Source organism: Mesoplodon bidens (genome assembly GCF_964165515.1).
Source record: "Mesoplodon bidens genome assembly, chromosome: 19".
Lineage (NCBI taxonomy): Eukaryota > Metazoa > Chordata > Mammalia > Artiodactyla > Ziphiidae > Mesoplodon > Mesoplodon bidens.
In genome coordinates this window covers 18,833,361-18,861,071 of record NC_138179.1, presented here as the reverse complement: position 1 = coordinate 18,861,071, position 27,711 = coordinate 18,833,361, and the positions used below count along the sequence as shown (strand labels likewise).

The following is a 27,711-nucleotide window of genomic DNA, read 5'->3' as shown; positions in this document are numbered from 1 at the left end:
AGGCCGCGGCCTGGAGGGATTTCGGGGGGCCCCAGATAGCCTGCCGCGGGGCGATGGGGGCGTGACGAGGCCGGTCCAGCCGCAGGGGGAGGTACCCCTCCAGAGCCACCGCCCGCCGCGGCCCCTCCCTTCCAGGAGCCGGGCGGGAGTCCTGGGCTCTGATTGGGCGGCGCCGGAGGGGGGCCGCGCGGCCAGGCCAATGAGCGCGCGCCGAGCGCGGCGGCTGGCTGGGGAGCGAGCGCCGCTTGGAGGCCAGGGGCCGGCGATCTGAGCTCCGTGATCTCGGCCCTGGATAGGCGGGCGGGGCGGGATGCGCGCCGCGGGAGCGAGCCTGGCCGTCCTCAGGGCCGCGGAGACTGTCGCTGGGCGCTGAGGTAGGGGTCGGCTGGGAGGGGGCCGGGGCCGGGGAGCGGGAGGGGACGAACGCCTGAACGTCTGCTCGGAGCCTGCAGGCGAGAAGGATGGTCTGCGTCTACGAGGACAGCAGAGAACTAGTCCATGCGGGGATCCTCCCCCTTCTGTCTGCGGGGCCCAGTCTATGAGGTGCCTCCCGGAGCCTGCTTCTCTCTGCGCCGGCATCCGGGACCGCATCTATGAGGGCGCCCCGCCGTCTGCGTCCCTCTCCCAGCTCTGGTCTGCGGGACGGCGTCCCATACCTGGCGCACTACCCCCGCCCCAGCTCTTGGTGGGAGGCCGTGTCTATGCGGAGTGGGCCCAGACAGGTGAACCCACGTGTGGATCTGCGCGGAGCGCTCCTCCCACACTGCCCACCTCCGAGTCTTCGTGCTGGAGCTGGGGCGGGGGGATGAATGGGACAGATGCGACGCGCGTGGCTTTAGCTGCGCAGTCCTCCCTGGTTGGGGCGGGGGTGGAGGGGGGCGGCGGAGGTGGATGCTGCGGTTTCGGCGGCCCGACAGGCACAGAACTGGTGGCTCGGAGGGTGCACACGTGCACAGGGACCTGTGTGTGGTGTTTGGAGGCGGGTGTGCGTGTGTCACGTGGGCACAGGAGTGTGCCTGTGTGCATTACAGGATGGAGTGGTGTGTGCGGGCGGGTCACGCGGACATCGGCGTGCGCCTGCTCCGGGAGTGGGGTGTGTGTGTGTGTGTGTGTGTGTATCTTGAGGGTGCAGGTGTGTGTAGAGAAGACTGTGTCCCAGGTCACAGGACTGTGCCTCGGTGGGCTCATATGGGGCTGTATATCTGTCAAGTGGGCCGGGAAGTGGGAGGAGCACACAGCTTGTGTCCTTGAGGGTGCAGCCCTCACTCCTTCAGTGCATACAGACTGAGCACCCACTGTGTGCCAGACCGTGTCCTAGGCCCACAGACTCTGGGGACTCCTGCCCCTTCCTTGGCCTCTTACCCTCAGTCCCCACAGAAGGCAGAGGTATCATTTTTTAAAACCTCATCCAAATCGAGTCACTCCCCTACTCAGAACCTTCCTCTGGCTTTCGAGGCCTCCTGGTCTCTGTCCAAAAAGACCCCCAAAGCCAAGCCCTGAGCCCCAGCCAGGAAGTGGCTCTCTGTCATGCGCAGTGTGAACTATCCTCTCCTCTGAAACCCGTACTCAGCAATCATGAAAGAGCCACCTCCTCCAGGAAGTCATCCCTGAGGCCAGGCACAGTGAATGACTGGGCCTTGTCATCCAGGTGTAACTCTGCTTGCCATCAGGTACCTCTCACACGTGGATACCCCACTCTGGTGACATCGGCCTCCTTGCTGTTCCTCAGACAGTGCAAGCACCGTCTCACCTCACAGCCTTTGCGGTTGCTGTGCCTAAAATGCCCTCCCCAGATACTCACACTGTTCGCTCCCTCACTTCCTTCAGGTTCTGCTCAAATCCTGCATCAGAAAGGCCTTTCCTGATCGCCCTGTATAAATAGCACCCCCCAGTGCCTCACTGTTGATTCCCCTGACACGATTGTATTTCTTCTCCGTAGCATGTACTGTTTGACATACCATCTATTAATTCCTGGCTTTCTTGTTTGTTGCTTCTTGCCCCACTAGAAATTAAACTTCATCAGAGCAGGGACTTTGTCTTTTTGGTTCGCTGCTTTATTTCCTGGCACCTAGCACAGTGCCTGGGCATATACAGCAGGTGCTCAATGAGTTTTTCTTGCATGAATGAATGACTCTGGGTTTGTGTCCCAGAAGTCTGTGTCCCTGGCTGCTCCCTAGCCTGTGAGCCCCAGTCTGAGTCTAGGTCTCCTGCTCTTCTGTCCTCCAGATTCCAAGATCCCGGAAGGCCAGGTCTGGAAGAACTGAGATCAAATTTGCATGTTAGGAATATTCCCTCTAGCAACTGGTCTGGAGGATGGGGTGTGGTGGGGTTGGGGTGAGCCTGGAGGCCGGTGACCTGTGTGGCGGAAACGGGGGAAGGAAAGTGGAGGTTTGCGTCTGGACTTTTTAAGGAGTTGGGCTCAGTGACCTCATCCAGCACAGCAGTGGGGAGATCAGGAAGGAGATGTCTGAACTGCCCTCCAGCAGCAAAGGAGAGGGAGGTGTGTTCTGGCAGAAGGCACAGCTTGGACAAAGGCCTGGCAGCAGAGCAGAGTCTGCAGTTTGGGACTTGCAGCCAGAGTGGAGAGTAAGTGTGGGGTTAGGGGGGATAAGGATGGGCAAAAGGGAAAAGATGGCTGATAAGGAGGGCTCCTGGGTTTCTGGGCTGGGAGGACTGGGCCGGGGCGGGGGCACTCGTCTCAGCAACGGGGACAGAGGAGGAAGAGCAGACCTGGGGAAATGCTGAGTTGAATTGGAGCCTCGTTGGAACGGAGCTGCCAGGGAACACGGAGAGGAGGAGGCGCAGACCTGGTTTGGAGGATGCGGAGGGGCAGAGGGAGAGGGGGAGGCCTGGAGACTATCAGCCAAGGGCGCTCAGGATGTGCTGAGGGCTGCCGTGCTGAATCAGGCACAGAGCCCATCTTGGTGCCTGGGGCCTCCCTGGGAATGGGGGGGCAGGGTGCGTCCTCACAGCAGGCGTCCTCGAGCATGACAGATGCCTGGGCCTCCCTCGAGGGGACTGAGTCATCCTGGGCGGGGGCGGGAGCCACAGAGGCCACCCGTTGCCAGGGCCATCCAGACACTTGTCAGGAGCATAAACATGGCTCCTGTGAGGCAGCCCAGTGACGTCAAGGCCACTTTCTGTGTCTGGCCCAGGTGACTGGACCACCTCCTTACAGCTTTCCCTTCTGGCCTGCCCTCTGCCAGCCAGGGCCACAGCTTGTCTTGCCTAGATGATAGCTGGTTCCCTGCTCAACCTTGCCCTGAGGTTCCCAGCAGCCTTCCAGAACTTAGGGTGAGGCCTGACCAGTACCTGAAGTCATCACAGGAGAGGCTGCTTGAACCAGCGTGGATGAGAGCAGGATACCCCTGCTCTGTCCTGTGCTGGGCCTCCTCCAAGGGACCCAGGTGATGAGGCACATCCTGAGGGGGAGGCCTGGCCAAGCAGAGTCTGGAGCCAGGGTCTGCATCCCTTGGGAATAGCCAGACACCTGTGGATGAGGGACATAGCCTGGGAGGAGAAGCCTGAGGGGGTAATGTGCCAGGCCACCTGGGAGCGGGGGGCAGATGTGGGGCTGTGCTTTGTATGTACATCAGGGCTCGCTCTCGGTGGCTGTGCCACCGACTCATCCCAGCTCCACGTCGCTCAGGCACAATCCTCTTCAACGTTCACAGTCTCATCCATTTCCTCCCATAGACCTGGGAGGCGGCATGATGGTGGCTATCTGTGCAATTCACAGATGAGCAAGCTGAGGCTCCAAGGAGTTCAGTGATTCGTCCAGACGGCACAGTCACAGGCTGGGAGGACAGACTGGGGTAGCATTTTTCAGCGAGGGAGGGCCTGAGCCTGGCCGTTCTCGGCTGCAGGACCAGGCTGGTCCCTGGGAGGCTCCCCATGCCCATAGGAGTCCTGGCTCTGCCCTGGGCCTGGGTGCCAGCCTGTCTATCCTTCTATTTGCCCATGTGGCTCCTAGCCACCTGCTGAGTCAGTTTATACATGGTGTGACGGAGGCCTCAGCTTAGAGAGGGCCTTGAGAGACCCCCTGGGTGAGCCTCCAGAGAGGGGTGGGTCCTGCCCAAGACACACAGCCCAGCCCAGCAGGCAGCCCCAGGCTGGTAGACTGTTGACCATGTGGGAAGTTCAAACTTGACTCTGTGGGATCAGATTGCTATGGCCCCCAGGGGCGCAGGCCCCACCCCCCCATTCTGGGGCACACATATACGAAGACCTAAAGGCACACAATGCACATGAACACACTTATCCACGAGTATAGACCACACCCATAGATTTTTGTTTCCGTGCAGATGCCCTCCCGTGTGCGTTCCACTGCCCCCGGCCGCCCGCACACACACACACACACACACACACACACACACACACACACACACACACACACACACACACACACACACACACACACACACACACACACACACACACACACACACACACACACACACACACACACACACACACACACACACACACACACACACACACACACACACACTCTGTCACCCCGAGCTTACAGCCCTGCTTACTCGTACTCTCTCACACGGACATACGGCCCTGTCGCCTGGACACGAGGCAGGAACCTGGGGCCTCCCCGAGGCGCCTCCTGCACAGACGTGCTTAGTCACCTGAATTTGATCCAGGCGGGAGGGAGGGCGGAGGGCCTGACGTCAGCCCTCACAGCTGCCTTGTGCCGCCCGCGCATCCATCTGGGCCACCACGTACGTGTCCCAGGCAATCACAACAACAGCAGCACAACTCCGTTTTACGGGGCCTCGTTAGTGGCAGGCCTGGTTCTGAGCCCGGGAAGGGTGTTCACGCCTTTTCACAGCCCCGCGGGCGGATGATACTGCTGTTGACCTCATTCTGCAGATGGGGAAAACCCAGGCGCAGAGTGCAGTCACCTGCCCGTGGGCACATGGCCAGGAAGGAGCGGAGCCTGGCAGCCTGGCTTCAGAGCCTGGGTCCTCAACCAGGTAACAGGGCCCCAAACTGGAGCAGGAAGGCTCTGCCCTGACCTGCTGTGTGACCTCAGACCCATCCCTACCCCTTGCTGGGCCCTACTTTCCCAGTCTGAGAAAAGAGGGAAAGAGAGTTGAAGGAGGATGGGCTGTGGCTGGGGTAACAGCCTCAGGGAAATCTTATGCAAATTTGATGGCTAGGCCAGCCTGTGGCCTCTGCCTGTGGTGACTCTCAGTCCCCTCGGTCACTGCTGTGGACAAGAGGACAGGAGTTCCACACACTGCCATTCGTTCCCTGCCAGGGGCTCGGCTGAGGCTCCCTGGGGTCTCCTCTCCCCTCTCTGCTTTTCCATCTGTCTAATGGGACCAGGACTGTAATGATCACTATGACAACTACTCATTCATTCAAAAAATATTTACTGCTCCTCTGTGCCAGGCACTGCTGCTGACGCCAGTAATCTTATGGAGACGAGGCAGACAAGGGCCCTAACCTGTGGAGTTTATATTCTGGTGGGAGAAAAAGGGCCTACAGAGTGAGGGGGAGGGGCAGCAGGCTGAGCCACCTACAGGGTGGCCAGGCTTGTAGGGCTCCCTTTAGCCTTGGCTTCTTCCTTCCTGCAACCATCTGGTTCCCAAAGCCTCCCTGATGCTCTAATCCCATTCCACCTCCTCCAAGGAGGCCTCCATGATGCTCCAGCCCTCCTCCCTTCCTCACCTACTTCAGAGCGTTCTCCCCAGTGTTCTACTCCTACTTGCCACTCTCACCTCCTCCAGGGAGGCCTCCCTGATGCTCTAGCCTCACCAACCCCCACTCCCCTCACTCCTTTAGGTCCAGTGTCCATGTCTTTTCATGTCGCCAGTCTAACTTCCCTTCTCCCTTCCATTCTGCATGCCAACATCAGCTCCACCAGGCTTCTACTCATACAATACACTGTGTGCCAGGCACAGGGGATCTGGACCACACCCTTACCCACAATCCATCTCCAAGTTTTGCTGTGGCCTTAGGAATCTGGGAAGGTCCTGCATCTGTGGTACAGATGGGGAGACTAGGGCTCAGAGTCAGGAAGGAGCTGCCCAGGGCCCACAGTAGGTTGGCAGGCAGGACTGGAACCCAGCCCAGGCTCCTCTGTGGCCAGTGGACTCCAGTGAAACCTGCCTCCTTGACATCTGTCAAAGCAAGGTGATGGGGGAATAAGGGGTGTAACGGAGACCATGTTCTCAAAATTGTTGTGTGGTGACAGCGCAAGTTACCACCAGACAGGAAGGGCAGAGGGTCAGGAGTCCATTTACTTCCTTTTCCTGAGAAGATGCTGAGTCTGGTCCAGGAAAGGGGAGGGGCATCGAGTGGGGTGGGGCCAGTGCTCAGCCTGGGGCAGAAATGGAGTCCCAGCCTGAGTATCAGGGTTCAGCCCTGGGTCAGGGTTCAGCCCAGAGTTGTAGTCGAGTGTGAGGTCTGGGACTGGATGTTGGAGGTTGGTTTGGGGTTCAAGCTGGAGTTAGTCCTTGGCCTGGAGCCTAGATGGGGGCTCAGACTGCAGTAGGGCCAGTGTGGATATAAGGCCAGGCCAGGGGGAGCATCTCAGCCTGAACAGATGTGGGGAACATTTTAGCCACATGAATAAACTGGAAGGAAAAACCAGGAGAAATAAGTGCAGTGAAGTCTCTCTTCACAGTCACCAAAGTAGCAGCCCCCTCCTCTAATGGACCCTGTCCTGGGTTGCCGGCTCTGTGAGGGCAGGGAAGGGAGGAATGGGAGACTTGCCCTGTGGCCCTGGAGGGGTCTCCTGGAGGAAGTGAGCCGGGTGGGAGAGGCTGGAGACCCAGGGAAGTCTTCCTGGAAGCAGTGAGGGGTGGAGGGGGGTGGGCCTGGAGCATCAGGAACCCAGCTCAGCTTCCAGGCGGCAACAGCAGCAGCATTGGAATGCTCCGTTGTCAGGGGGTGGGGCTGTGAGTCACTGGGCTGTCTGCTGGCTGGGGGCCTGAGCTGACCTGGGGCTCTGCTTCTCCCAGTACTGCTGGGCCTCCAGTGTTCTGCCCATGTCTGTCTGTCCTGACTCCAGAATATCAGATTCTCCCTGCTTCCCTGTGAAGCCAGGAAGGCTGATGTGACTGTGCCTGTTTTACAGATGTGGACACTGAGGTCTAGAGGGCTGGTGTGCAGCAGAGCCAGATGAGTTCCTGGAATTCCTTTAGTTAGTAGGGGGACCTGAGTTTGGATGCTGGCAACCCAGGCAGAGGGAACAGGCCAGGTAAAGACATGGAGATGGGACTCACAGTTTGTGGCTACGATGGGAGAAGGGCCTGGAAATCTGACCTCCTTGCTCTGTGGCCAGGATTGAAGGCTTCTCTGCCCTCTTTTCTCAGGTTCCCAGTAAGGCTGCACAGAGGAACCGGCTGACTGTGGCAATGGAGGGGGGCCCAGCGGTCTGCTGCCAGGACCCTCGGGCAGAGTTGGTGGAGCGAGTGGCAGCCATGGATGTGGCCCACTTGGAGGAGACCGATGGCAGCCCAGAGCCCGCCAGGAACTGTGTGGACCCTTCACCACGGGCCAGAGCTGCCTCCATGATCCCCGGCGGTACTTCAAGATGCCCCGCCGCCCGGCCCGGCCTCTCGGCCAGGAAGTTCTCCCTGCAGGAGCGGCCAGCGGGGAGCTGCCTCGAGGCCCAGGCTGGGCCTTACGCCACAGGGCCTGCCAGCCACATCTCCCCACGGGCATGGCGCAGGCCCACCATCGAGTCCCACCATGTGGCCATCTCGGACGCAGAGGTTGGTGGGGCAGAGCTAGGGGGTGCCCACGAGCTTTTCAGTAGTCCTCAGTGAAGACCCTTTGCTGTTCCTATCCCTGCCACACAGCGGTCTAGCCTTTGGTTTGCATACCCCCAGAGCTGAGGAGCTCACTACCTCACTACATGGTCTCTTCCCACCCGGGGGAGCTTCATCTGAGCCAATTGCTGCCTCCTGTAAGTCTCACCATTCCCACCCCCAGTCCAGGCCTAGGAAATAGGTCCCTCCCTTATTCCCCCAAGAAGTCCTCTTAGAGATTTGAGGATAGACAGTGTGTCCTCTTGTCCCCCAAGTCTTCCCCAGCTTGAGCCTTCCACCTCTCATCCTGCCTCTTAGAGTCTGCTCTGACTCAGAAGCTGCCAGCATGCTTCCAGCCTCTGGGCTCCGTCGTTGCCACTTAGATCTGAAAGGGAACCCAAGTACTGAGCAATCTACAGGCTTCAGAAGCTGAGCTTTTCACGCCTGAGCCAGGGCTCTGGTCTCCTGTCCCCAAGGCTCTCCTCATCTTTCTTGTCCATGCAGTCTCCTCATTCAGCTGCTTCTGGAAATACTTGCTCATGGGTTTCTCCCATCAGGGTCTCTCAGCCCCCAGCATCCAGGTAGGAATCAGTGCATTTTTCTACCACTCCTAGGGAGCAAAGCATAGGCATGCTTCACCATTCACGTTTTCAAACATTGTCCAAGTCTTGTCACTTTCGGCTTCACTTTTGGCATTGGCACCACCTCACTTGCCTATGTAAACTCGAAAGGTTGGTGAGACCCAGGGTCTGGGAGCAAGGGGCCTGGGGCCAGGATGGGGCCCTGGACGTGCTCCTGGAGTGGGAGCAGTGCTGCTTCTGGATCAAGCTTTACCTGAAATCCTCTCTCTTTCCCCCACCAGGACTGTGTGCAGCTGAACCAGTACAAGCTGCAGAGTGAGATTGGCAAGGTAGGCCTGGGGGCAGGCCAGGAGCAGTGGGAACTTGTCTGGGGGATGTGCGGAGGCAGCCTGTCCAGATCCTCTGCTTAGCAAAATCCCCTCTCCTCCTCTGGGAATGTGAGGCTGGCCCACGAAGGTCCTAGCCTGGAAGTGGGGAAAGTTTTGTCCTCTATAGGAAACACCTGGGGTGGGGGGTGGGAGATGACTCCTGATTCCTGACTCCCCAGAGTTTTTTGGTTTTTTTTATAAATTTATTTGTTTTTGGCTGTGTTGGGTCTTCGTTGCTGTGCGCGGACTTTCTCTAGTTGCGGTGAGCGGGGGCTACTCTTCGTCATGGTGCACGGGCTTCTCATTGCGGTGGTTTCTCTTAATGTGGAGCACGGGCTCTAGAGCACAGGCTCAGTAGTTGTGGCACACGGGCTTAGTTGCTCCGTGGCACGTGGGATCTTCCCAGACCAGCGCTCGAACCTGTGTCCCCTGCATTGGCAGGCGGATTCTTAACCACTGCGCCACCAGGGAAGTCCCCTCCCCAGAGTTTTTGATGGAAGGGACTGGGGAAGGCATAGAGCTGTGTTGAGCCGGGCAGGGGCAGTGACCAGGGCATAGGAGCCCTCTCCCTGCCCGCCTGAAATTTATGCCCACTGGTGGCAGGGGTGAAGATGGGAAGCAGGAGGAGGGGGCTGGAGCTGTTCAGGCTCCCCTTCTCCTGGGCTAGTCTTGGGGGAGGATGTCCTGTCCAGCGGGGGCTGACCTGTGCCTATCTGCAGGGTGCCTACGGCGTGGTGAGGCTGGCCTACAACGAAAGTGAAGACAGGCACTATGTGAGTCTGGGGATAGACTCACTATGTGAGTCTAGGGCCCCTCCAAGCTGGGCCCTAGGAGGCTGGGGGGTGGGCAGAGGCTGTGCTAAGACAGAGGACAAGGCTGCCTGTGAACGGAGTGAGCTCCCTCTAGTTGCGGCATGCAGGCTCTTTAGTTGTGGCGCGTGGGCTTCATTGCCCCGTGGCATGTGGGATCTTAGTTCTCTGACCAGGGATCGAACCCACGTCCCCTGCATCGGAAGGCAGATTCTTAACCACTGGACCACCAGGGAATTCTCGGGAATGAGCTTCTTGACCCTGGGAATATGCAAGCAGAGGCTGGATGCCTCTAAGGGGAGAGCTCTAGAAAGGCTTGTTGGGGGGAATAGGGGTGAGGCCTAGGTTCGGATATGGCTACCTCCTAACCCCATAACTGTAGCCAGTCCATATCCTCAGTGCCAGTGACAGATGCTCATGTGCCTTTCTGGACCTCAGTCCACATGTACCCAGCCTGTTCTAACCCCTGGTGGCTTCACACAAGTGACATGTCTGCCCCTCCCTCCTCAGGCAATGAAAGTTCTTTCCAAGAAGAAGTTACTGAAGCAGTATGGCTTTCCACGTACGTATCTGTTTGGTCCTGGGCTTGGGAGCTCCTGGCCTGGGGGCAGAGGAGGAGGAGACCTCGGAGGCTAGTTTTTGTTAGGACTGGGGGTAGACAGGGAGAGCGTGAGCAAAGGCCTGGTGGTGGGACTGTGCTTGGGGGGTTGAGGCCAAGGCCATGGTCTTGCAAGATTCTTGCTTGAGGCTGGTCGTAGGGCCGTGGTGAGGCCCAGCCTTCTGCAACTGGCTGGACTCCCTTTCCTGGTCACAGGTCGCCCTCCCCCTAGAGGGTCCCAGGCTGTCCAGGCAGGACCAGCCAAGCAGCTGCTGCCCCTGGAGCGGGTGTACCAGGAGATTGCCATCTTGAAGAAGCTGGACCACGTGAATGTGGTCAAGCTGATTGAGGTAGGTGGTGAGCCAGTGAGGCCTGTGGAGTAGCCTCTGATGCAGGGGCACTTGGCACGGAGCCAGGGATCCTGCTGAGGGAAATACGCCAAGGGCAGGGCCGGAATTGGGGTGGGGACTGCCAGGAGGCTTCTGGGGTCAGTTCAGGCTGGTCTGGGATGTTCTCAAGTTCTCATGGAGGGGGACGAGCTGCCCCAGAGGCAAGAAGTGAGCCCCCATCATGGCAGGAGGGGAAGAGGGGCTGGGTGCCGTGTGGTGAACCCAGGTCGGGGCCAGTGATTTCTGAGGCCTCATCTGCCTGGTGCCTGCATAGTTCCTGCTCCATCGTCCAGGGTGGCTGTGGAGCACACTAGGGGTCCTAGGGCTGGTGAGGATGAGGAAGCCTGGGATGCCCACCCCATAACTCCCCAAGACTCACCCTCATGTCTGCTCCCTCTCATCAGGTCCTGGATGACCCAGCTGAGGACAATCTCTATTTGGGTGAGTGACCCAGCTCATCCCCAAAGCAGCTTACCCCGGTGGGTCTGAGTGCTCCCCGGGCACACACTTGACGTTTAGATGGGCTGTGTGCAATGCACTGACCTCCTGGGGGCAGGGAGGAAACACATGTTCTCAAGGCCCAGATTCTCTTGCCCAGCCCTGCTGAGCCAGGCTCAGAATATCCAGTTAGATTCAACAAATATTCCCAAGCCCCCACTCCACTGATCGGAGAGATGGTGGATCAGATAGATACAGGAAGTAGGCTATGTGACGTGGGTTCCCAGACCCTATCTGATAACTCTGTGCCTCAGTTTCCTCACCTGTAAAATGGGGATAATAATGGTATCTACCTCATAGTATTGATGTGAGAAGTAAATGCGTTATTATATACAAGACACATTAGCTATTATTAGTAATAGTATGCAGTTGTTATTACTTAAGTCCTTGGTGCCTGATTCAGGGCTGGGCTTAGCAGCTCTCGGGGAATGGGCCAGAAGGAACATTGGCTTAGGAATCAGAGGCCAAGTCTTTAGCCTCCACTACCTCTCCTACCTGCCTATCTGCTATGACCTGTAGAAAAATTCCTTCCCCTTCTCTGAGGTTCAGTTACCCCCCCTATAAAAGGGGTCTATGTTGATGGTCCTCACTCGGCACCTGAGAATCTCGTGAAGCAGGTCCATAGTCGACCCACTCTCATTTACTTCCTCTGATACCCTGGGACCCCTGTCCTATCCCTCCCTCAGTATGCCTGGATGCCTGCCCCCTTCCCCACCCTCCAGAACAGGGAGGAACCTTGGCATCGGCTGTTTTTTCAGCCTGGCTGCACCTTACCTACTCTTCTTTTCTTCTCTTTTCTTTCAGTGTTTGACCTCCTGAGAAAGGGGTGAGTTCCCCATCCCGATCAGGCAGGTCAAGTCTTCCTTTCCCTCCCTGTATCCCTAGTCCTGGGGTCAGCTACTCTAGTGAAAAAAAGAGGTCCAGGCTCTGTCCTTAGGGAGCTGTGGTCTGGGTTGGGGAGTGGGGGCAGAACGAGAGACCAAGAGGATGATTCTTTGAAGGCCGGTGGGGTCAGTGAGACTGGAATAGCCAGGGAGGCCTCAGGAAGAGGGGGTGGGTTTTGAGCCAGGCCTTGAAGAACTGGAAAGAAGATTTTGATGGAGAAGAGAGAGAAGAAAGGAATATTTCTCCAGCAAAAGTATAGAGATGGAACTCAACTCTCATCTGTATTCATATCACAAAGAATTCTTTCAGTTTTACAAGTTTGTGAGTTGGGCGGCTGGGACCCCATTCACTCCCATTTACAAGAAGGGAAGCTGAGGTTCAGAGAGGGTAAGTGGCTTGCCCAAAGTCACACAGCAAGTCACTGATGAAATCTAGGGTTGTAACTCATGTTTGCCTTGTCTGACCTTCTCAGGGCATGTGAAGAACAGCAGACATGCAGTAAAGGGCACGGGGCTGGGTGGACTGGGGGCCCTAACTGCCAAGGCCTTGAATACAGGCTGTGACTTGTCTCTCTGCCTGGGAGGCTACCTAAAGACCAATTTGGGGAAGGGGCAGGGAGTGGTGTTCTTTTAAGACTCAGGGGCTTTCAGCATTTTTGACCTCCATTCAAAGTAAGAAATACAAGTTTTACATTGCCATCCATATCTGTAATTGAAACCAAAGTTTTATAAAACAGTGTATTACATGTGATATACTCTGATATATTCTACTTAATTAGGAAAAAAAAAAAAAAAGCAGTAGGCATCCACTGAATTGATTTCATTACCTTCTTGGTCCTGGACCTACAGTTTGAAAACACTGCCCTAAATGGCATCTTCATAACTGTTTGATTATAAATAATGAAGTACTTAGAAGAAGGAATACCAAGCCAATCAGAAATTAAGATAAAGCTAATTTGAAATTGTAGTGATTGAAAAGGGATATTTGCATCTATGTGTGTTTTCAAATTTTCATTATATGGGAGTAGAAGCTACTATCTGGGGTTTTAGGGACCCGTTCGAGCATAGAGGGCTCCCAAAACGTCCTGAGGGGTCTGTACGGCCCAGTCCCTGTTCCCCTCCACCTGACATCTGCCTTTACTCATCCTGATTCCGGCGAAACATCCCTCCTCCCCGCCCTCCCCATAGGCCGGTCATGGAAGTGCCCTGCGACAAGCCCTTCCCCGAGGAGCAAGCTCGTCTCTACCTGAGGGACATCATTCTGGGTCTTGAGTACTGTGAGTGAGGGGCTGCCTGCACCCCTGGGGCTGGAGACCCGGGGGGAGTGGAGGGGACACAAGAGGAGACGGAGCCCAGGCTGAGCAGGCTCTGAGCAGTTCCTGTCAGTCAGTGCTGATCTACCAATCATCTTTAGCTGGGGGTGGGGAAATGGGCCTGTGGGCGGGGCCGAAACTTCCTGAACAGGTAGGGTGGCGGCAGACTTCACTGGGCATGCGCCAGGTCCTTCGCGGCGCCTGGTCGTCACCGCGTCCGCCTGCGCCTTGGACGTTCAGCGTGTATCTCACCTCTGCTGAATTCTTAACCATGCTTAGCCTCTCCACTGGGCCTCAAGAGCTGTGGGAAGGAATTTATGTCCAGCGGCTCGAGGAAGAGTCTGTCCTGGTATGGGGCCAGTGGGTGGTAGCAGGGTCCGTTCACTGTGAGGGGCCCTAAGGTGATGAGAGCTCAGAAGGGAGGACGTTCGTTTATCCTCTATCTGTGGAATTTATTTATTCATTCATTTATCCATTTACGAGTACCTACTGAGTGCCAGCTGGGGGCGTGTAGATGCCAAAGACCCAGAAGTGATCTCAAGGATCTTGCAGCCTAGCGGGAGGGCCGGGAACCTAAGCAGTGCCTGCCAAGGCTGGGGAGGCACAGGGGCTGTCAGAGCACTAAGGGACCAGGGGTGGCTTCCTGGAGGAGGCCACTTATGAGTAGGGTCCTGAAAGATGAGTAGGAGTTCGTTGGCTAGTTTGAGGCATGGTGGGAGGGAGTACACCAGGCGGAGAGAACTGCATGACAGCGGCACGGAGAGGAGTACTATTTGAGACTGGGGAGAAGTGCAGTTTGGTTAAGTCCAACCTGGGAGCCAGGGAAAGGGAAAGATGATGCCGTAAGCGCTGTCCAGGCTGCACCGCGAGGGCTGGGAATGCCTCCGTAGAGGACTTTCGTGACTTTATCCTGTCAGCCTTGTGAGCCCCTGAGGGCTTTGAGCAGGGGAGGGGAGTGATAGGATTTGTGTCTTGGAAAGCTCTGTCTGGCAGCATATGGTGGCTGGATGGAGGGCAAGAGCCCACCAGTTGGTCAGGGAGGAGGCTGGTTCTACAGCCCAAATGACAGATGGTGAGGCCTGGATTAGGGCAGTGGCAGCGGGGAGCAAATGTGAACGAGGTGAGGTGGGCAGCACTGGGTGACTAACTGGTCATGGGGCAAAGAGGGCCCGCAGGCACCTAGGGTTCTGGCCTGGTTTGGGGAGTGGGGCACAGCCCATCCCTCTGAAATCTCAGCTTGGTTTATCAGAAGCATATTCTCTCCCTAGGGGAGCAGGTGAGGACCAGCTGAGGTTTGACCTGCAGTGAATGTCTTTATCTCATCTGAGCCACTCCAGTGCCTTCATCTTAATGCTGTCTTTGTACCTATGGGGAAACTGAGGCACAGAGAGGGAAGGGCTTTGCAGAAAGTCCCTAACAAGGGCCTAGAGGTGTGAGAAGGGGGCACCTCACCCTGGTGTGGCTGGCAGCAGACACAACCCCATACCAGCTCGGCTTCCACCCACTTCTTGTCCTGGGTCTGTTGTCTCCCATCCTCTCTCCCTGCAAAAAACAAAACAAAACAAAAAAACAGAAAAAACCAAGCTAATCCCATCTGGCTCTTGGGTAAAGCCTCATCAAGACCCAGCTAACCAGCACCAGGGACTGGACGAACAGACAAATGGTGGCACCCGGTGCTGAAGACCCGCCTTGTGATTCTGGCCCCCGGAAGGGAGAGCTGAGGCTGCCCTGGGAAGGCCCTGTGGTCGGGGAGGCTCAGGCCTGATTCTTACAGAAGGGGCAAGTGCAGCCATGCAGGTAGGAGAAGCAGTTGGATCTGGAATGTATCTCAGAGGTCCAGTCCATAGAACTTGCTGATGAATTGGATGTGGGGTCTGAAGGAGAGAGGAGTTGAGGTTTCTGGCCTGAGCAGCTGATAATATGGCCATTAACGAAATGGGAAAGACTAGAAGAGGAACAGAGCTTCTGTTCTGTTTGTGTGGTGGTGTGTGTGTGTGTGTGTGTTTAGGTGGGGCGGGGGTTGCAGACAAGAGAAATCAAGGTCTCAATTAAATATGTGATTGACAGATACTGAGGTGTATGTTGAGATGTCTATGGGATATCCATGTGGATAAAGAGCTGGGAGTTCAAGGGCGATGCCAGGGTTTGAGATACGAATCTGAGCCCACTTTCCATGGTCAAATACACAGCCTCCTGAGCCTCTGTGTTCTGATGGGTGTGTGTCAAATGCTTTGTGTGTACCTGGCACATAGGAGGCAATTGCTATAGGGCCATGGGTCCTGTTGTTATTCTTGTTAATATATGATGCTCACTCCCTCTGCCCCCAGCCTTCCTCTCCTTCTCCTTCCCCCTCCCCTTCCCTCCTTCCCATTCCATTCCCTCCTCTCCAACACCCTGGGGTCTGTTGGTCCAGGGGAACGTATTTGTTGAGCAGGGAGCCCATAAGTGGATGGCTGTGGGATGAGGTCAGTGCCTTTTCTCTGCTGGGACATTGCTGGCCATCTCAGCCTGAGCTGCCCGTCTCTTCCCGGCAGTGCTGGACCCAGGAAGCAGGGTGGGCGCTCAGCCTACTAGAGAGGGCCGACCCTTACCCCGGCCACGTTCATCCCGGCAGTCCCAAGGCCTGGGGTGCCCTCCCTCTCCAAAACCTCATCAGCCCAGAGTCCCTAGGGCTGAGGCGATACCTCTGCAGGATACCCCACAATCCCACCCTCAGTCCGAGGAACAGGGACAGCCGTGACAGGCTGGGTGGGGGGATAGAACTGGGGAAAGATTTTGATGGGCTTCAAGCCTGTAGACAACACTAACATGGGAGGGCCAGGGATGGCCTACGGAGGACCCCTTCCCCCAGTTTCCTCTGATGTCCACCCTCAGTGGCAGATGCCTTGATTGCCATGAAGAGAGCACTGGACTTGGGGTCCAAAGATTCCTAAGAGTCCAGTCCTGGCTCTGTTACTAACAGCCTAGGTTAGTGTCTTCACTGCATAGCTGAGAAGGGGGCCCTGAAATCCTCTTCTGAGGTCCTCGAGAGATGAATGTGTGCAGGGGACAGGAAGTCCCAGCTCCTTCTCCCCTGGAGTTTGAGGCAGCCTCCACTGCCAGGCAAGAGCAGGTGGGGTGTCTGGGCGGCAGGGCCCCAGGCCAGCGCTCGAGCTGCCTCTCTCTGCAGTGCACTACCAGAAGATCATCCACAGGGACATCAAGCCATCCAACCTGCTCCTGGGGGACGATGGGCACGTGAAGATCGCCGACTTTGGCGTCAGCAACCAGTTTGAGGGGAACGACGCTCGGCTGTCCAGCACGGCCGGGACCCCAGCGTTCATGGCCCCCGAGGCCATTTCTGAGTCCGGCCAGAGCTTCAGTGGGAAGGTGGCTCCCAGGACCCGGGCTGGGTTGGGGTTCAGGTGGAGGGGTGGGGGTACGTGCCACGGGGTCCCATTTCCAACCTGAGGGTGCCAGGGTCCTCATGGACTGAACATGTTCCCCTCCCTCATGTTTGCCTCCTTCTGGAGTCCGACAAACTCGCTGAACTTGGGCCTCCTCTCGTTCTCCAGCAAAACGGCCCCAAGTCTTCCCTGCGGATACTTCCCGCCAGCTGCTCTGTGCTGAGTTCTGGGCTGGGCTGTGGAACAGACGAAGCCTGGACGGCCCAGCTCCCTGCCCTTCTGGTCATGGTACAAGGGCAGGAGAGCTCGTGTCTGGGGGGACGTCAGGGGTTCCCCTGACTTCTTGGATATGGCAACCTTTGAACTAGGCCTTGAAGAATGGGGAGAATTTGAGCAGGAGGTGGAGCCCAGAGAACATACAAGAGAACTGGGGGCACAGTGGGGCTTGGACAGTGTTTAAAGGGTCTGGAAGTCCTAAGGGTCTGGGCTTTGTCCTAAGTGACAGAGGCAGTGGCAAAGGTTTCTGAGCAGGGACTGTGGTTCTGTGTGTCCCCGGGCACCTCCTGCTCTACCCTGTGAAGTACTGGCTGCCCCACTGTGGTCCTGCCATGGAGGAAATGGTCGAGAGGCACTTGGACACGTGTGTGAGTGTGGAGCTCAGGAGTCGGCTGTAGATAGAGATTTTTTTTTTTAACGTTTAATTTTGATATAATTCCAAATTTACAGAAAAAATGCAAGAATTATACAAAAAACTCCCCTATATCTTTTATTCAGATTCACCAATTATTGACATTTTGTCCCATTTACCTTTTCACTGTCTCTCCCTATATTTATAGAAGTTGGAGACCTTATGCCCCTTTATCACTAAATACTTCTGGAGATATTTTCTGAGAACAAGGACATTCTCTTACATAACCTCAGTACAGTTATTAAAGTTAGGACATTTATCATCGATAAAAGACTGTTATCTAATCGACCTTATTCAGATTTCATCAGTTGTCCCCATACTGTCCTTTAATGCCTTTTCTTTTTCTGGTCCGGGATCTGATTCAGGGTCAGTCACTGCATTCACTTGTCATGTCTCTTTGGGGTCCTTTAATCTGGAAAAGCGGCTTGGCCTTGACATTTTTGAAGAGAACAGGCCTGTTATTTTGTAAAATGATGTCAGTTTGTGTTTGTCTGGTGTTCCCTGGTTGGATTCAGATGAGGCATCTGTGGCAGGAATACGTAGGCAGAGATTTGAGAATCATTCACATAAGAGAGAAAGTGGATACCAGGAGAGGAGGTGGGGTTCCAGAGGAGGAACTTGTAGAGAGAGGGCACGTTCAAGGGTGCAGGGAAGCCCCAAGGGGCTGTGGAGGTAGCTGAGGGCCAGGGGCTGTTCTGGTGTCAGAAAGAAGGTGGATGGCTTTTCCAGGGGATCATCAGGAAGAGGGATGACTTCTCAAAGCCAGAGCTGGTTTAGCGAGTATAAGTTCCACATATACTATCGTTTCTGGGGTGCGTCTGTGTCGTGCGTACAGCAAATGCGACCCTGTAGATGAAGGGGGTTTTGTACCTGTTGAGTTGGAAACATGTCTGGTTTGGGCCCATTCCAAGGAGACTTGGAAACCCTTGACAGCAAGGGCCCTGGTCTGGCTGTCCCTGTGTCCCCAGTGCTCAGCACAGGGTCCAGCATGGAAGAGGGGCCTGGGAGTGTTTGTTGAGTGAATACATGACTGAGGAAGGAGGTTCCCCACTTGCCCTCTCCCATGGCCCACTGACCAAGGGGTGTCAATTCCTTTTGGGGGACTGATATGAGCTGTTTCTTTCTAGGCCTTGGACGTGTGGGCCACAGGGGTCACGCTGTACTGCTTTGTCTACGGGAAGGTGAGTGCTGGGTGGGCTAGCAGAGCTGAGGCAGCCCTGGCACCATGGGCTGGGCACCATGGGCCAGGATGCAGGACAGATGCAGGCCCTGCCTTTGTGTCCTTAAGTAAAGTGACTTTTGAAAGAGCCCACCCAGCTCAGAGAAGACGGAAGGAAAAGAGACTTTTCTGTTCTCCTCTTGTCCCCTTGGGGGGATGGATTCATGTGCAGGAGTCCTGGGACAGCAGACATCCCAAGGGAAGTGTAGATGGTGCTGTTCATTCATTCACATATCCACTCATTCATTCATTCAACAAATTGTCCTTGACCTCTGCTCTGGGTCAGGCCGGACACCCAACCTTGACGTGCCGACATCCCCGTCCGCAGGTGCTCCTGCTCCAGGGACCATGCTGAGGCACAGGAGGGAATCTCAGGGAACATGTTCCCAAACTTCAGGCCCTGGCAGTGCAGGCCTTGCTGCGAGTGGTTGTCAGGCACTCATTTGTTCAGTCCACGTTTGTTGAGCATCTCCTGTGGGCTAGGACCTGAAGGAGTTAGACGAGGTCCCCCCCAGCTCACGAGGAGCCCGGAGCTGCCCGCAGCGAGCTGAGGCGCTGGGCGCCACATCGTTTGTCTCTCCCCACCTCAGTGCCCGTTCATCGATGATTTCATCCTGGCCCTGCACCGCAAGATCAAGAATGAGGCCATCGTGTTCCCGGAGGAGTGAGTTGTCCACCACGGGCCCCGCCCACCCCCAGGGAGGGTGTCTGGGTTTTAGCAGAGCTTTTGTCCTTTCCGGGCCCCACCCCAACCTGCAGATCTGGAGGTTGGGGTGCTGCTCCCTGGGAACAAATGGAGGAAGATGTGAGCGGGGTCTCAGACATCTGGGTTGGATCTCATTGAACAGATGGGAACTCTGAGGCTGGGAGTGGGGCAGGGATGACCCCAGGTCACACATTCATCCTGCTTCTTCACTGAAGGCCTCCAGGAGGTCAGTGGCATCAATCCCATGCAGACCCTGCACCCGCGGGGAACCTCCACCTTCTCCACACGGGGTGGGGGTGCTTCACGAGGCCAGTGCGCTCCCCCGTTTCACAGATGGAAAAGTGGAGGCTTAGTGGGTCTGGGATTTGAAGCCACTCCCTCCCCCTTGCCCCCTCCTTTGTGACTGAGGTCTCTGAGCCCAGAAGGACTGTTTGGAGAGGCCTCCCCACCCATCCACGGTTCTTCCGATTATGACGCCAGCTACCATGGCAGCCAGCCTGAGTCCCCTAGTGCCTCACTTTTCAGGGCCTTTTTACCATCTGCGCAGAGTGCCCAGGTCAGAAACCAACATGGGAGTTGTCCTCGGGTGTCCCTGCCCCTCGCACCCACTTCCTGTACGGCCCCAGGCCGTGCTGAGTCCACCTCTTACATTTCTCTTGGTTCCATTGCCAATGGCACCCCCTGCCTAGTTCAGGCCTCTGCCTTGTCCAGCTACCGCAGTCAGGCCAGAGTGACCCTGATGAAGCGCAACAGATCTCACCATGCTGCCTGCTGAAAGTTTTTCCAAGGCTTCCCAAAGCCCACAAGAAGAGGCACGCCCTGGCCCGGGCATTCCAGGACCCCTGGGTCCCCCCACCTGCTCACCTGCCACCGGCTCCCTGCTCCCTGCCGCCATCCCCACGGCACTGGCTTCCTCCCCTTTCCCGTGACTGCCTGTCTCCCAGCCTTTCACCCCTGTGGTGTATCCTTCTCCCCAGCCCAGGAGTTTGAAAAGGGATTAAGTATCTAGGACAGCAGAGGGAGCCAAGGTCATAGCCCTGAGAGTAGGTTCCTTCTCCCAACAATTTAAGTAGCATCAAAGCCTGAAGTTTAAGCAGAGACAGTCGAAGCTGATGCGGGGCTGAGTCCTGCTCTCCTCCCCCTGAGTCTCACCCCTGCCCTCCCTCTTCTGGGTGGCGGTGAGCCTCGGTTTCCTCCTCTGTCAAATGGGTATCTTCCCTGGCCGCCTCCCAGGTGAAGGAGAAGATAAGATGGTGAGTGGGGACGAAGGCCTCTTGGGGGTCCCATAAAGCAACTCTTCTCGCATTATCCGTGCCATCTCTGCCTCCCAGGGGGTGTCCAGCACCCGTGGGACCCCGTTTGTGTCTGTGACCTCTGACCCCTGAGGGAGACTGCTTTACTTCGTACTCAGGGGAGAAGGATATCCATACGCTTGTTCTGGAACTCTCTCCTTCCACCCTGGTACCTTTGGGGGTGTCCCTCCTGCTCTCTGAGAAGGAGGGTCGGCGGTGTCTCTGCCCTGGTGTGCACTGATCAGGGGAGCCTGGAGCAGGGTGGGATGGAGAGGTGGGACGCAAAGGACCATCAGCTCTCTCTCCCTCGTCTCCTTCCGTCCCCTTCTTTAGGCCAAAGGTCAGCGAAGAGCTCAAGGACTTAATCCTGAAGATGCTAGACAAGAACCCTGAAACAAGAATTGGGGTGCCAGACATCAAGGTTGGGGAACCAGAGGTGCTGGGCTGGGCTGGGCCACAGAAAACAGGCCTCAGTTTCCCCTTCTGGGGAGCCTTACACTGGGGACATCTGTGTATTGGGTTGGGGTTTGGGGTTTTGGGGCTGGTGGAATGCCTGGGTCCCTCGCTCGCCGATGTCTGTCGCTTGTGGCCCTGACCCACCCTGCCCTCTGCTCCGCAGTTGCATCCCTGGGTGACCAAGAATGAGCAGGAACCCCTTCCCTCGGAGGAGGAGCACTGCAGCGTGGTGGAGGTGACCGAGGAGGAGGTGAAGAACTCAGTCAAGCTCATCCCCAGCTGGACCACAGTGGTAAGAGGATGGCGGTGGAAGGCACCGACTCCTGGGAGAGCCTGGGGGGGTGGGCGTGGCCGCTGCCTGAGACTAGCTCTGTGCTCGGCCCTGTGGGGGGCAGAGGGCTTCCTGGTTGGCCAGCCCGGATGCTGGGCCCCTGAGGCCACTGTTCCACTAGAGGCCCACAGGAGCAAGGTCACATTATTCAGCCTCGTGGTAGGGAGACCAGGAGGTGTGGTGAGGAGAGCGCCTGGTTTAAATATACTGCCCTCACTGAGTGTCAGCATTCACCACGGCAGAGAAGCATTTCCTTCCTTCCTTCCTCCCTCCTTCCCTCCCTCCCTTTCTTCCTTCCTAACGTTTATTGAGCTTCTGCTATTTTCCAGGCACTGGACTAGGTGCCAAGGACATGAGAGGGAAAAGGCCTAGCACGCCTTTGATTTGGAGACGTGGTCCCGGGGCCCCCGCGTGTCAGGCAGACATCACCTGTGTGCTCCCTCCACTTTCCTCTCACGTTTCAGCTTTTCGCATCCTCCTCTGGACATCTCCCACGTTAACAGTTGGAAGTTATTAACGTAGCCCCTGATGGCCATCTGGTTCTTTTTGTGGGGGGACACTGAGAGCCATGGCTTGCCCTGCGCTGAGGTTTCGCAGTGGGTCGGGGTGAACACAAGGCCAGGAGAGCAAGCTGGGGCCTGTGCCTGGCATGGGGTCTGGCCTGTGCACTTCATGCCTCCCTAGGGGGTCCAGTAGGGCCAGCGGGCTAAAGTCCTGTGCTCTGCAGAGCTCCAGGGCTGTATGGGGTCCCAGGAATCGTCAGCTCCCGTAGGGTCCCTACTGCCACTTCCCTGGTCTTAACCACCATACTCTCTTTTCTAAACCACTGGAATCGCCTCCCAGGTTGTCCCCCTGCCCTTCCTCCACCCTTGCCCCTACTACAGTTAACACTCAACTCAGCAGCCAGGGTGGTCCAGTGACCTGGTCGTGTCCCTTCTCAGCTCAGACCCTGCTCACTCAGGCTCCCATGTTGCTCAGAGTAAGAGCCACGCGCCTGACTGCCTGCCAGACCCTGCATGGCCTGCCTACCCCCCTTTCCCCTGCCCACCTCCTCTCCTCCCTCCGTTCACTCTGACCACATGCCACGGAAGCTGCCGCCCCAGTGCCTTTGAACATCCCTTCCCTCCACCTGGGGTCCTCTGGCCCAGATGTCCACAGGGCTGCTTCCTCATCCCTTCAGGTCTTCACTCCACAGTCACCTTCTCAGTGAGAAGTGAGTGAACCTTCCCGGCCCCCTATTGAAAATTCCAACCTCCTCTTTGTCATACCTTATCCCCCTTTCTTGTTTTATTTTTTCCTCCTGAGCCCTTACCACTAACTAACATGTATTCTACTGCTCTGTCTTATTTATTACCTGTCCCCGCAACTAGAATATAAACTCTATGAGGGCGAGAATTTTTGTCTCACTGTGGTCCTTGTGCCTCGAATAGTGTCTGGCATATGTAGGCGCTCAATAAATACTTTCTGTTGGAAGGAAGAAGTAAAGGCACCCCTGATGCTATGCTGGTGTGTGAGAATATGCGTGCGTGTGGGCAGGAAGATGGAGCTGTCCTTGTAGCGGGAGGAGGGACAAAGTCAGAGAGCCAGGGCACAGCAGCCCATCCCCTCCTGGCATCCCCCCCAGGCCACTGCGCAGCTCCTCTCTGGACCCTGAGACAGCCTCTTCCCGACTCCATCCTTCCTGTGTAGCCAGAAGGCATTTCCTAATTGCGCTCCCCATGCCCTCAGCCTGGCATTGCAGACCCTTCCTGGTCTGCTCCTGGCCTCTGTGCCCACCACGCACCAAATGCATCGGGCTCCTCGCCGTTCCCGGAATTCACCCTCAACCAACTCCCCTCCGCGCTCTTGCCATTTCTTCTGCTTGGGATGCTCTTCCTTGCTCTGCCCAAGGAAAGGGAGCTTCAGCAGGGCCCACCCAGCAGCCTCCCCGTCCGGGAGTCAGGGTGGAGGCTGCCAGTGCGTCTGGGAACCTGGGGGCCTGTGTTCCTCACGCTGATGTGTCTTCCCCAGATCCTGGTTAAGTCCATGCTGAGAAAGCGTTCCTTTGGGAACCCGTTTGAGCCCCAGGCGCGGAGGGAAGAGCGATCCATGTCTGCCCCGGGAAGCTTATCGTTGTAAGTACTGGTGGGCTGAGGCCTGCAGGGTGCTTCCTGCAGTGGGGTGAGGGCTGTGGCCCCTCCCCTCACTCTCAGCATCCCCAGGCTGTGCAGGCTGAGCCCGGAGCCTGGGGACTCGGCCAGGCCTCAGAGCAGGGCCCTGTCTGCACCTCTGTTCTCAGCCCACGGCAGCCTAGTCGAGGTTTGCAGGCAGACCTCTTTGTAGAAGCTGGTTTGTGTGTGGAGGGAGGGACACTTCTGCTGACTCTTCCTGGTCTGGGGGCGGGGTGGGTCAGCTGCCTTCCCGAGTGGCCTGTGCTATACATCCGGCCATTGCCGAGGCCTTGCACCCAGTCAGCACTTCGTAAATGCTTGTTCAGCAAGTAAGGACAGGCAGACTGGTGATGACAATGATGGGCCAGGGAAGAGGAACCCCCAGTGCTGCAGGCTGCCGCCTGAGAGCCCAGCAGGTACATTCGCCACCTCCTGGGGGAGGGCAGAAAAGCAGTTCCCCAGACCTCCGTGAGCCTTGCCCTCAGCGTTTCCACCTTCTTCCACTGAAATAAAAGTTTGGGATGCTGACAAGGCCTGCTGGAGTTTGCGCACAGACCTGCAGAGAGAAAACAGTAAGGGGGTCCTGGACCAGAATGTGGTCCTGGGACTTGGGTCGCCTTCCTCTAGCCTGCGAAGGGAGCTGCGGGACAGAGGGGCTGTGCCAGCCAGCCCGCTCTGCGGAGGAGATGTGCTCCCCTGGGAGGTGAGCGGCGGCCGCCGTCCAGGTACGTCGGCCTCTGGGGAAGGAGCAGTTTCACTTGTGCCATCCAGGGGCCCAGATGTGGGTTTCGTCTGTGTGAGACCACCCTCTTCAGACGTATGGGGTCCCATCATAGTGGACAAGCTGGTGTCTGCTCCCTGCCAGAGGTTGCTTGCACCCAGGGAGGTCCATGTACCAACCTCTTGCCCTCCTCTTGACAGACTCCCTGGCCTAAGTGGGGTGAGCTCTGGGGCCTGGGAGAGGCCTCGACTGTCCAAAGCTTACTTCCTGTTCCCTGTCTCTTCTGTGAGGTGGCCAGTCCTAGGGAAGGGGTTCCCTGGGCTCTTTCAGATCTGCAGGCTGCGATGCTGGAATTGGGCATAGTGTAGGGGACCACATATTCTGCGTCCAAATGGAGCCCCTCTTGAGAAAGAAAGAGGAAGCTATTACTAACTATGCCGGGGACAGCAGGCAGAACAAGGACCGTGAGGCGCGAACCTGTACGTCTGGTCTCCAGCTCAGTGTCTGTGACTAGGCGCCCCCTAGTGGTGGTTCAGGCCAGGGACGCATCCCTGCAGGGCACAGGGCTGAGCATCAAGAGTACATCTGAACAAGGCAATCGTGTCCTTTCATGGACATGTTAATGGGGAGACAGGTCAGTTCCTTCATCTGGACTGTGAAGGGATTGGGCTTAATACTTCCCAGCTATAACATTCTATAGTTCTGTGGCTCAAGTTTAATTTTGAAAAGCAGGTTTTACCTCATCAGAGTCCCAACATTTGTCCTTGATTGTCTCTGTTTTTTATGCTTCGGGATAATTGTTGAAACTCCACAGTAGATTTAAATGGGATTGATCCTTTTTAAAGGTATCAAAATCCACTCATTGATCCTGTTTAAAAAAAAAGGTCTTAGGGGAAAAAAGCTGATACAGGAATCTACTGAATATGTGACAGAATCCTGAGACCAATAGGTAGAATCTGTCCTGTGAACAAAGAAAAGAAAATGCAAAACCAAAGCCCCTCAACCCAGGACCGTGGGGGCTGATCTAGGCCAGCCTAGAAGGCCTGTGACCTGGCTGGTCCTCGAGGATGCAGGGAAGTCAGCTCAGGAAGGTCAGATCTGGAGAGGCTCCGGAAGCCAGGCTGGGAAATCTAGACTTCGTCCCCAGGCAGTAGGGAGCCATGGAGGGTTGTGGGCTGAGACTAGGGGTGAGGAAACCAGCAAGGGACCACAATGTGGGAGGGTGAGACTGAGATGAGCTTAGAAAGTAGGTGAGGGGGGATTTGAGATATGTGGATATAAATGCCTGTGAGTGTGTGTGAGTGTCCTTGTGCATGCATGTTCTGATCCCTGAGGTCCCTCTGCCTCTGGTGTCCCCTCAACAGGAAGGATGGATGTGGTGACGGAGGCAAAAGCCCGGAGCTCCCCGGCGTCCAAGAAGATGAGTCTGCGTCCTGAGCCCCTGCATGCGCCCAGGGCCGCCCGGCAGCACGCTCATCCTGCGCCTCCAAAGGCCCACTGCCCTCATGCCAACAGCTGCCCCTGCGGGCACGGGGCTGGGGACTGTGGCTCCTCTCCTGGCCCTCCTCCCCTGTCGTGCTGCATGACCTCCGCAAGTGCGTGTCCAGGGACAGCATCGGAATGTGTGTCACCTGGGGTTTGTGGGGGTAGGGCTCCCACAAAGCCTTTTGTTTCGTCCTGGCTCTCCCTGGCGGGACCCATTCTTTGAGGAAGCTGGGTGCCCGTGGTGCCTTAGAAACCTCACCGGCTGGTTGGCAAGGCCCAGGGGCAGGAGGCAGGAAACCAAGATGACAGGTGGAAGCCTTGTTTGCTACCACTGCAGAGGCCGGGTGGGCGTGGCTCAGCTACCACCTGCACAAGGAGGGGTGTACCCTGCCCTCCTCAGGGGGGTGCTGCCAGAGCTCCTGTCTACTGAGAACACTGACGTGGAGGCTCTGAGCCCTTGGTGGGTATTCCTGGGCCTCACCGGGGCGGGGGCCAGTATTGGAGAATCCAGATTCCTTTTTCGTTATCTTTTTTTTGGTAACTTGGTGGGGGAGGTAGGTGCAAAGCTCTGCCTGGGAACACATATCGAGCTTTCCTCCAGCTTTGGGTGGTTCCCAGCATACCCACCATCACTTGGCAGCCAAGTGGATTGGACTGACCTTCCCGGATTATGTTTCACCCTCTGGAGGATGGGCTGAGTGAGGCTTTGAGCAGAGGCCCGAACCAGGAACACCACCCTTCCCTGCCCGCCTCCCTCCCTCCCCCCGTGGCTCCCCAGAGCTGTGGCTGCCAGAGATAACCAGGGCTGACGTCGACCGAGGGCCCTGGACTCACAGGGCTGTGACCTTGCAGATGCTGAAGTAACTGAAGTCAAGTCTTCGATCCAGCACTGGCCTCCTCATCTGGTCCTGGAAGCTGCCCTCACGTTCCAATGATGAAGGACCAACTGCCCAGGTTGGAGGCCTCGCTAGAGCCGGAACCCTGGTGGGGTGTGCACGCTGGCAGGTGGCCACGGAGAGGTGGGCCTTTTGTCGCTGGCTCACCCCAGGGCAGTTGTCATCCTGCCTGCTCAGAGCTGGAGCCGACTTCTCTCTGGGAACAGTGCCTGGCTGGCTGGCTTGGCCTTGACTGACCAAATGCTGAAGAGACTGACCCCCAAAGGAACATAAAGCAGGACTCAAATACCTGCCCTGAAGACATGGACCAGACAAGGGATTTCAGTCACCCTCCCGGGGTTCCTGCTGCAGAAGCACTCTGGAAGGGAAGGAGGTGGGGCTGGAGGAAGGCTGCATCCCGCGTGTGTCTGTGCCTGTGGGTGTACATCGCCTCTCCATGCACGCACGCCCGTGCGTGCCCATCTGCACACAGCATGTCTTGCACCAGCACGTGCATCTGTAATATAGTGTCTGTTTATTTAAGGCTCTGAGCAGAACGCGGCCAGTTGTCACTGGGTCCACATTTCTCCCTGCCCCTCTGCACTAAGGCATTGTAACCCAGGGCTTAAACAATAATTCGGTACTGTTCTTAAGAGCACTTTTATAGAGTTCGTGGGAGGCCATTCACGGATCAGCACGTTTTCCCTGAGCATCTCTGCGCTGGGGCCTTGGAGGGTAGGGGTGTCAGGGACACGCTCCCCCCTCGCAGAGCTCAAAGGTGGGCCCGGCTTCATTGCCCATGCTCACCCCATCACTGAGGGTTTGGGTTGGCATCATTGTTTCCGAACGTAGCACAAGGGATGGACAAACTCCATAAGAGTGTTTTAAAAATTAACTTCCTAGGAAGTGAGTTAAAAATAATAAAAGCCCTTTCTTGAGTTAAAACAAAACAAACCCCCCAAACTTGGTATGTTTCTGCATCTGGATGTGTTCTTTCTCGCCAGCTGGCTTTGCTAACTTTTCTGCAGGGGTCTGAGTAGGACAATAGTGGAGGAGCTCTGGGGGTGGGGGAGGGAGGGAGGGAGGGTTGATTTGGAGGGTGAGGGGCTACAGTCCAGGATGTGACTCAGTCTCCTGGGTAGGTCCTGTGGCCCCTCCTTGGGAAGAACAGGGCGTTTGGGAGCCAG

The 27,711-nt window shown here is 56.7% G+C and overlaps 1 protein-coding gene across 4 annotated transcripts; it reads left to right on the top strand.

The window, feature by feature from the left end:
* On the top strand, positions 1-27,478 carry CAMKK1 (calcium/calmodulin dependent protein kinase kinase 1). Of its 4 annotated transcripts, none has more exons than XM_081220434.1 (17): positions 1-374; positions 7,100-7,222; positions 7,338-7,739; positions 8,638-8,685; positions 9,444-9,497; positions 10,044-10,095; positions 10,348-10,481; positions 10,925-10,961; positions 11,823-11,844; positions 13,091-13,179; positions 16,385-16,584; positions 18,417-18,470; positions 19,099-19,172; positions 20,840-20,927; positions 21,126-21,254; positions 23,304-23,407; positions 25,529-27,478. In XM_081220434.1, exons 2-17 carry the CDS (start codon positions 7,190-7,192, stop codon positions 25,599-25,601), a joined length of 1,593 nt encoding a protein of 530 aa, XP_081076560.1. In that variant the 5' UTR covers positions 1-374; positions 7,100-7,189; the 3' UTR covers positions 25,602-27,478. The 4 variants fall into 4 exon arrangements, with proteins under 4 accessions (XP_081076560.1, XP_081076562.1, XP_081076559.1 ...); XM_081220435.1 differs by lacking the exon at positions 1-374 and adding an exon at positions 6,094-6,153; XM_081220436.1 differs by lacking the exon at positions 7,100-7,222 and having other exon boundaries at positions 2-374.
* The last annotated feature ends 233 nt before the right edge of the window (positions 27,479-27,711 follow it).